Source organism: Papaver somniferum, unplaced genomic scaffold (genome assembly GCF_003573695.1).
Source record: "Papaver somniferum cultivar HN1 unplaced genomic scaffold, ASM357369v1 unplaced-scaffold_154, whole genome shotgun sequence".
Classification (NCBI taxonomy): domain Eukaryota; kingdom Viridiplantae; phylum Streptophyta; class Magnoliopsida; order Ranunculales; family Papaveraceae; genus Papaver; species Papaver somniferum.
Window position 1 is genome coordinate 8,572,811 of NW_020624820.1, and position 10,481 is coordinate 8,583,291.

A 10,481-nucleotide genomic window follows, 5' to 3' on the forward strand; every position below is an offset into this window, starting at 1 on the left:
TGCCTAAGATCAAACACTTTATTTGGAAATGTATATCGGATTCTGTTCCTTCTAGTGAAAGATTGGCGAGAAATTTTGGTGGAGAAACTTCAACATGTGCTCTTTGCAGCCAGAGTTATGAAATGACAGACCACATCCTTATGCATTGTTCATTCACAAGAGCGATGCTTATGTCTGTCCCTGGTAGCAGTAGATCATTGGAAGGATTCAACGATGCTCAATCTTAGATTTCAAGCTGGTTTACAATGACCAGTTCCGACACCTTCATGGATGATCAATGGATTATCCATATTTCAGTGGCGCTGTGGGAAATCTGGAAGGAAAGGTGTAATTGTGTCTTTGAAGATGCTAAACCGAATCCGTTCAATACTATAAAGAAGATACAAGTCATATATCATCAGCTTTCCCACTGCAGGAATTCAAGCTATGATAAAAGTGATAATCATCCTACAAAAAATGCCAACTGGAAACCCCCTCCTAACTCTTTTGTTTCTTTATGTTGTGATGAATCTTTTAAATTCAAGTTTAAGGAAAGTGACATTGGCCTAATCATTCGAAATTATGCAGGTGTTCACCAATCCTCAAGATGCATCTACAAGAACGAACATATAGATTCGAAGGAGTTTGAATGTGATGCTGTTTTAGATGCAGTGCGATGGGCTACAATTTTAGGAATCCAGAATCTGAAAGTGGAAACTGATTCGAAGAATGTGGCAGCTGCAGTTAATGGAGCAATCACATGCTTATCCTGGCAGAATCAAAGAATAGTAGAAGATATAAAAATCTATCTGAATAATTTTAATAGCTGGATATGTCAGCACATTAGTAGAGATTATAATAAACCTACGGATTCTCAGGCCATGCCAGAAAATTCAAAATTTCTAAATTATGGCACTCTTCTTGCCCAAATTTTATATCTCAACAACTTATTGATGAGATGAACAATGTAATTTTGGCTTAAGAATCTCAATAAAGTTAAGTTTGTATCAAAAAAAAAAAGAATGAATGCTATGATGTGATTCCAAAGGAGGGGTAAATCTGTGAGAATATGGAGAAAATAGCTAAACCTTTATCTATTTTGGAACACAAAAAAACCCCTAAAACATCATCTAAAGTGGAACGGAGGGAGTGTATGCTCTTGACAATATGTACAAGGGTATGAACATCTTTTAAGCAAAATATTTTGCTCAAGCAGTGCTAGAGCAAATATGATCTAGCAGCACCATATCATAGCACGTGGCTGTTTGTGACCTCATCAAACCCAAGCTATAACTTGAGTTATATATCAACCGAATCTTTAGTAGAAAAAGTAATCGCCGTATTTGGAAAAAAATTTGAACCATTGATATATATTGTAGATTGTTTTTATCCACTGCTAAAGTAACACACGATCTTCAAACCGTTCATGGAAGTCACCGTTCAGAACATATTGAAAGAATAATCTCCATATTCTTATCAACTAGTTTTCTTTTTACGGAGTAATCAAAACAAGTCCCGGATTTGAAAAAGCAAAAATCCGAAGGAACTTACATCAAAAAGCTATCACTCCAAAATATTCCATGAGTTAATTCCTTTCAAAATGTCCCTGTGCTTAAACCAATTTTAAGATTCTTATTGATCAAGGCTTTATTGTGTCATAAAAGATGCAGCTTGCTTGTTGTCTTGGTCCAGTCGATCTTGGGCCTAAAACACTCAACTAATCCCATTCCTGAGGAATTTCTTATACCTTGTATGAATTGTTTTCTAGAACAACTCCCAAGCTTCTGAAATCTGGTGCTGTCTATAGACATAAGCAATGAATTATAACTAATTAATTGAAGGTATCCGTGTCTGTTGAGTCTACTATACCTAAAAGCTTAAAACCTTAACGACGGCAAATTGTTATGCAAATTTCTTCTTCTTATTATGCAGTTGCGAAATAGGTACAGGCCGTCTCATTCTCTTTAAGATACGCAAAACATGGAGTTCATGAGGGAAGACCCACAAATAATTTGTGAGATAACGGGAAGATAGGCACTGGTTCATCAATGCCCTTTAGGTCTTAACTTATTGGAACATGTGGACAAGTTATAGGCATCGCAGTTAATGAAACTATTGCTGAGGTGTTGAATGTTTCAATAGACCCAAAAAAACCAGTTCTTAAAGATATCAGATTCTTTTAAATTACAAGCTAAAAAAACGCGAATGACAAAGATTATACCAAACTAGGGTTAGTTAGTTGAGGTTAGCGATGTTATAAACAGCCGAACTGAATGGTCATTGTGCTGCTAGAGCAAAGTGCTAGAGCAAAATCGTTCCCATCTTTTAATAATCCGGACTCATATTTAGGTATTCCATGGATGGGGTCTTAGCCTAATTTTCCTTACGGAAACTCTGATCAAGACACTTAGGTTTTGACAATATTTTTTTACCGTCTATCACACATCCAGCGGCAACTAATTTTACTGAGGTGGCACTTGATTGGGTTCAAATGTATTTATAAGAGCAATCACAGTGGGCAAGTATAACCAAATATTTGGTCAAAAAACGAGACACAGCGGGACAGATTATCAACTAAAATCCGGACCAAAACCAAATCTCAGACTATATTTGGTCGGGACCAAGACCAAAACCAAATATAGTCGAACGAACGTATAGTGTTCGCCCCACACCAGACGGGTATATAATCTACGCCCCACACCAGGCGTGCATAAAGTTCACGCCCCACACCAAGCGTGCTTTATACTTCCGTCCCATTTTTTTTTCTTTAGTCGAACTTATACTAACAGGATCACGTAATATCTCCGCTTCATCGGGCGAACTTATAATGTAGTGGCTACTTTGATCTCAAGGTTCTTTTATTAGACAGGATTAGACTTGATGCGAGTAGTCGGTAATAGTTAGTCTGTAGATATTGTGGAATAATCCCTATTGTTCAGGGAAGTAGGAGTTGTTTGTCTGTTGACTCGTTGTAGTTGATACACAGTAGATGTGGTTAGTCTGTTCCTTGTTTCTTTCCTATTTCTCATTTCTCAGTATTACTAAGGCTTTGTATAGCCATCCTTGTTTTCTTCAGTAACATAGAACCCATAGAATCCTTCCGTTGCATTCAGTTCTCTAGATTTGGCATCATTCAGTTCACAACCGGATCAAGGACTTGTTTGCAATTGCGAATGGAATTGCAACTTTCAGAGGGTGAGGGAATGGAATTTTCAATTGCGAGAAGCAGCAGCTTTTATTTGAGTGAGGAATTAAGAAGATGGCGGCAGAGAACAATGTTGTGCAACCGTCAATTCCAAAGTTTGATGACTATTATGACCATTGGTCTGTCAGTGGAGAATCTTCTTATATCAAAAGAGTATCGGGTCTAGTTGAAGATAGGATTCCAACTATAATAGGAGTTAAACCTACAAAAGCTCAGGTGAAGGAGATAAATGATGCAAAGCTAAAATATTTGAAGGAGAAGAATCATCTTTTCCAGGCTATTGATCGGACTCTCCTGCAAACTATTCTGGATACCTGATCAGCTAAAAGTATTTGGGATTCATCAAAGAAGAAGTATCAAGGAACTCATCGTGTACAACTCGCACAACTACAAGCTCTTGAAAAGGAGTTTGTGATTCTTCATATGAAAACAGGTGAATCTGTAAATGGATATTTTTCGCGAGCTTTAACCCTGGCCAATAAAATGAGACAACATAAAGGAAAGATCAATGTGACAATAAAATGGCCAATACTGATGAAAATGTTGTTGAGAAAATATTAAGATCAATGACCTCAAATGTCGACTATGTAACATGTTCAATTGAGGAGTCAAAAGATCTTAGTACTCTTTCAATGGATGAGCTGCATATTAGCTTATTTGTACATTAGCAACGTATGAATGCTCACCTTCAGGAGGAACAAGCTCTCAAAGTTGCATATGGGGAAACTTGGATAGGAAGGGGACGTGGTAGATTTAGAGGTAGAGGAGGCGGCAGACAGAACTTGGATAAATCTGCAGTTGAATGCTATGGTTGTCATGAACAAGGACATGTTCAGTATAAGTGTCCTAATAAAGGTGAAGAAAAAACGAAGTATCTTGAAACAAGAAATGATATGCTTTTGATGTCTTGTCTTGTCTTATCTTATTTTATTTTATATCGAGAATATAAAACAAGGTTTGGCTAAGTTAGGCTAGATAAAAAGTGACCGAGATTTATCTAGGAAGGATAAATCTACGGTCGTGGTTTTTCAACTAACCATCATAAATGCTTTATTAATTAGTGTCCTATTAATTGCTACTAATGAATGATTAATTAAATTTTCATGATAAATGTTTATTTTTATGAATCTAATAAATACATATTTTTATTAATAAATAACTTTATTAAAAACTATATATATATATATATATATATATATCGACCGGTAAAGAATTTGGTGCTTGCGAGTTTCTAACTCAGGTAACTGGTACCATCACGCAGTGACTTTACCACTGTACTACAGTGATCCCGGTTAAAAATCATATTAATAATATTTAATGGTGGTAGTGAAAGAAGCAGTGGGTGGTGGAAACAGTGGCGGGTATCTGGGAGTGGTGGAGGTGGTAACATCACTGGTGGTGGAAAAAATAGTGGGCGTGGATGGTTTTTACGTACGGTGGTGGATGTTAGTGAATAGTAGTGGACAATATTAGTTTTGTGTCTTTACAAAATGGGCAACATTTTATTGTGATGGATGTAGTTGGCTGTTTTTAGGATCGGTACTCCAAAGTAATGGGGGAATCGAGGAGGATATTTGCCATTGAACTCAATCTGGCTGGGGGAAATGGCATCTGGCTTCTGGCGTCCTTTGTGACCGCAAAGTTGCGCTAAATCTTAAAGGTAAGTTTTACAAATCAGCGATAAGGCCTGCCATGCTATATGGTGCGGAATGTTCGGCAATGAACAGTCGGGACACTTTGAGACTGAAGAAAACCGAGATGCGGATGCTGAGGCGGGCATGCGGACATACGAGGCATGACCGTATCAGGAATGAGTATGTACGTAAGAAACTTATGGTGGCGTCAATCAAGGAGATGCTTGCACAACATCGGCTGCGCTGGTTTGGGCTATCCAGCGAAGACCGCCTGATGCCACAGTGCGAGTAGGTCACATCAGGCGCGCCGAAGGAAGGATGCAACGCAGGGGCTGACCGAAGCTAATATGGAAGAAATGCGTAAAGAACGACTTGAGCAACCGAAATCTCTCACTAGAGCAGGTGTTGGGCAGACAGACATGGAGGGCGGCGATACGCGTGGAAGAGGTGGGTTTCAGGTATGTAGACTAACAACCCCTCTTCTTTATTTCCTATAAATTTCTTTACAACTCAATCAGCGAACATGTAAAGGGGGGGAATCCCCCTGTAAAGTTGCAGTTGGCAAGATTGTGAAGGGGAAACACCCCGTAGCTTCTGCAACCGGGAATGGTGTAAGTATATCCGCATTAATGGTCGAGAATTCGTAAGCCCATTAACACGGTGATTACTGTCCATCTGGTCCAAAACAAAACAATCGCGACGCGGGTAGCGTCAAGTATTTTTCTTGCCGTAGTGCAAGTTGTGCAAGACTTGGACAGGCCGGCGTAAAACCTATGTTCGAACTTTAGGAGATTTTCTCTAGCCGACCTGGTACTTGCTACTGGAAAAGGCTTTGGATTTGGATTAGATGTAGTTGGCTGTTTTAAGCACAACTGGTAAGGACAAAACACAAATATTTTGAGGATGATACTAAATCATATAAGACAATATGATCATGACCGGTGGATCACGCAAATAGGATCCCAACTATTTATAGTACCCGATCAAATAAATCACGATTTTTATTATTAAAATAAAATTGATTACATTTCCAGAATAGAAAACAAAGTTTGGAAAGTTAGGCTAGATAAAGAACGATCAAATTTATACTTGCAGAACATAAATCTACCACTATAAATGATCACGTTTATTAAAATTTATTAATTAAACGTTCAATTGATATTTCATAATAAATGTTTCTTTAATTAATCAAATGAATATATTTTTGTTGATACATAATAAATTTATTTGATATAAATCATATCAGTGAGCATCAATGGTGATTGTGATGGTGGGCAGCGGTGGGGGTACTGGGTGGTGGGTATTTGTGAGACTTGTAGAGTGTTGACGATAACGTGGTAGTAGAAGAAGTAGTGGTGGTAGGGTGAGAAAAAGGGTCCTAAGATAGGTAAATTAAACAGTGATGTTGGTTTTGATGGTGGGTGGTGGTGGTGGATTGGCAGTGGGGATAATGGTGGTGGGTATTGGTGAGACCGGTGGTGTGGTGACGATAACGTGGTGGAAAAAGTAGTGGTAGTAGGGTGAGAAAAGGTGTCCTAAGATAGGGAAATTATTTAGTCACCCTTGGATAATTTTTCTTTAGTTTGCTTTAATTTGATTTTAGTTTTCAAATTACTTTTTTAATTATTTTTTATAATTAAAATAATTTTTAAAGGCCAGATTTTTCCAAAAAAGAAGATGTTGTGATTTTAAGATTTGCAGGGTAGGGGCAGGAATAAAAATGAAACTTACAAAAAAAATTGACCAAACACAAGGCTGCACACGAATTAGTTGTAATCGGTTCAGTTTCTCACATCTCTCTTTATTCCCCTTTTTTGTCATGGTTTCTATTTCTCATTATTTCTCCCCTACTTTATGGGATTATGCAAGGCTACGCGTGAATTAATTGTAATCGATTCAATTTCTCACATCTCTCTTTATTCCTCTTTTTTGTCATTTCTCCCCAACTTCGTGTAATTATGCATGCTTGAGAAATAGTTCATGATAATAGGTAAAGAGATAAGAAAAGAAATAAATCAAAAATTAAATATTTTTATAAATTTTAGAAAAATGAATAAACACAAATCTATGTAAATTGGGAACCCAACAATTTATATCAAAAAGAAAAATTAAATTCTAATGCTAACATATTTTGCAAGATTAATCTAATTGATTTTAAAGTAATTTTAGGTGTTTTTAGTTTTGTTACAAGTTTGGTGAATGACCTTTGATGATTTTTTTTTGAAGTAGTGAACGAAGTAATGTTCTACTGCCCGTAGGATTTGCTCTAACGATTAACTATGTTTGTCCCAAAGGATTGTATGGATTACATACACAATATTAAAATATTCGAGGATAAGGACATGTTTATTAACCAACTCCTCAAAACATTTAGACCTGGATCGATCGGTTCGATTCTTCCTAGACAATTACGACATGTATGAATCGATAGATACATTTGAAACATATATCCTTGCCCATGTCGTAACGGCACGGGTTGAGACCTAGTGCTAATATAAAGAAAATATGTGTTTTTGGTAGGAGACCCCCTAAATTACTAAGTTGCCCTCATTTTAATTACTAAGCTCTATTATATCATGTAATTTCAATCAAAATTAAGGGTAGAAATGTATATTAAATAACATCGGATTAAAAAAACCTTAGAAATTTATATATTTACATAGATGCCATTGTTTTAAAAATTAGATCAAAATATTTAAAAACTTCATATCTTCCAAAATATACATCCAAAAATTTATATATTTGAAAAGCTCTTCGAATTATCTACACAACGAGGACAAATAAAAATTGTAAATTTTTATTTTATGCAAAAAATTACACTGCTTTCAAAGTTAATATTGTTAAACGAGACAAATTCAAGCATGTGCATCGCACATGTGTTCTTACTAGTATATATATATTTATCTTACAAAAACAAATGGTTGTTGTAAAATCTGATGGTTGTGGGTGAGTTATTTAGTGAGATCCACGGTCACCATTTTCTCTCAAAGTTGAGAAAGTTGAGAGACAAATCGCGGCTAAGAATCAACCCATCTATCAAGCCCACATCCGACCGTCCAGCTTCGTCCGTTATCATTCCCATTAATATCAGAAGCAATTTAGGTCTTATTAATCCGCGCTAATAGTTGAGTTCTATCTAATAATATTATGACCATCCTATTATCCTCTTCACTTACGGATCTGTTCTTCAGTTACGAATACGAAATTGATTTTTCAGTAATAGATTCAAACGTTTCATGCAATAGTATCCTTTCAAATGTTGCACCACTTAAACCCCAGACAAGGTCATCATCTTGCCCAGTTTCAGTCACATGCTCTCTCAACACTACTAGGTAATGGTCAGTTCTTTTTTATTCGATTCTTTCAGTGATAGTTTGATTTGCTTTGGGTTTTAATAATATTTTTATTATTTTATTCTTCTATTATAGGTTGCGATTTTTTTAATCAGAAAATCATCAGAGTTCCTAACGTCTTAGGTAATTCAATTGTATTTTTAGATTTCCATTGTTGTATTCAATTGATTTTTTTTTTTTTTTTGGGTTTTTGGACTTTGTTGATTCCTGTGTAGATTACGAAATTTGTAAATGAGTAATTGATGCAAAATTAGGTACTATATCAACGCTTAAGGTTGTACCCATAACTCTAAAAAGACTCATCTATTTTTGATTTTATATCATTGAAGTTAATTTTGCTGAGTAAATTGGTTCCAATTTTTGGCAGTCCATACCCATCATGTTTTTTAAATGGGTTCCCAGATTGTCAACAGCCCTAAATTGGTTCCCACATCCGACCGTCCAGCTTCGTCCGCTATCATTCCCATTAATACCAGCAGCAATTTAGGTCTTATTAATCTGCACTAATAGTTGAGTTCTATCTAATAATATTCTACCCATCCTATTATCCTCTTCACTTACGGATCTGCTCTTCGGTTACGAATACGAAATTGATTTTTTAGTAATAACTTCAAACGTTTCATGAAGTAGTATCCTTTCAAATGTTGCACCATTAAACCCCAGACAAGGTCATCATCTTGCCCAGTTTCAGTCACATGCTCTCTCAACACTACTAGGTAACGGTCGGTTCTTTTTTATTCGATTCTTTCAGTGATAGTTTGATTTGCTTTGGGTTTTAATAAGATTTTTATTGTTTTATTGTTCTATTGTAGGTTGCGATTTTTTTATTCAGAAAATCATCAGAGTTCCTAACGTCTTAGGTAATTCAATTGTATTTTTAGATTTCCATTGTTGTATTCAATTTATTTTATTTTTGGGTTTCTGGAATTTGTTGATTCCTGTGTAGATTAGGAAATCTGTAAATGAGTGATTGCGGCAAAAGGTTGTACCCATAACTCTAAAAAGACTCATCTATTTTTGATTTCATATCATTGAAGTTAATTTTGCTGAGTAAATTGGTTCCAATTTTTGGCAGTCCATACCCATCATGTTTTTCAAATGGGTTCCCAGATTGTCAACAACCCTAAATTGGTTCCCACATCCGACCGTCCAACTTCGTCCGCTATCATTCCCATTAATATCAGCAGCAATTTAGGTATTATTAATCTGCGCTAATAGTTGAGTTCTATCTAATAATATTCTACCAATCCTATTATCCTCTTCACTTATGGATCTGCTCTTCGGTTACGAATACGAAATTGATTTTTTAGTGATAACTTCAAACGTTTCATGAAGTAGTATCCTTTCAAATGTTGCGCCACTTAAACCCAAGACAAGGTCATCATCTTGCCCAGTTTCAGTCACATGCTCTCTCAACCTATTAGGTAACGGTCGGTTCTTTTTTATTCGATTCTTTCAGTGATAGTTTGATTTTCTTTGGGTTTCAATAAGATTTTTATTGTTTTATTGTTCTATTGTAGGTTGCGATTTTTTTATTCAGAAAATCATCAGAGTTCCTAACGTATTAGGTAATTCAATTGTATTTTTAGATTTCCCTTGTTGTATTCAATTGATTTTTTTGGGGGTTTCTGGACTTTGTTGATTCCTGTGTAGATTAGGAAATCTGTAAATGAGTGATTGCTGCAAAATTAGGTACTATTCAACACTTAAGGTTGTACCGTAATTCTAAAAAGACTCATCTATTTTTGATTTCATATCATTGAAGTTAATTTTGTTTAGTAAATTGGTTCCAATTTTTGGCAGTCCATACCCATCACGTTTTTCAAATGGGTTCCCAGATTGTCAACAACCCTTCGAAAATTCCCGCAACCACCTACAAAACTTTTCCCCATTTTGGCGAGGCCGAAGAAGGCACAAAATGGATGACTCTCATTTGAATCTCAAGAAAATTGAATGAATTTCATGGGGACCAACTATAGGTCACCATCCTTGATGTCTTCATGCTTGATGACAATGTAAGTATCCAAAGTAGTTTATCAGTCACCTATGTACTGTGAATTTTCAGACGTTTGACATGACTGGATTTATGATACCATTGTCATCAGCATGATGAACTGCATGGTGTTGTCCCAAAGAAACTCATTTGGAAATTCGATCCGTTGCTAAGCATTGGGGGGTATATTCCCTGAACAAATTTACTATCCTTGATGAACTGCATGGTGTTGTTGATGAACTGCATGGTGTTGTCCCAAAGAAAGTCATTTCGAAATTTGATCTGTTGCTATGCATTGGGGGGGGGGGGGGGGGGGG

At 36.2% G+C, this 10,481-nt stretch overlaps 1 protein-coding gene across 1 annotated transcript; it reads left to right on the forward strand.

Annotated features, from left to right (window-relative positions):
- Positions 1-245: 245 nt before the first annotated feature.
- On the forward strand, positions 246-941 carry LOC113336812. Its single transcript, XM_026582487.1, has one exon. The coding sequence runs from the start codon at positions 246-248 to the stop codon at positions 939-941; it is 696 nt and encodes a 231-aa protein (XP_026438272.1).
- The last annotated feature ends 9,540 nt before the right edge of the window (positions 942-10,481 follow it).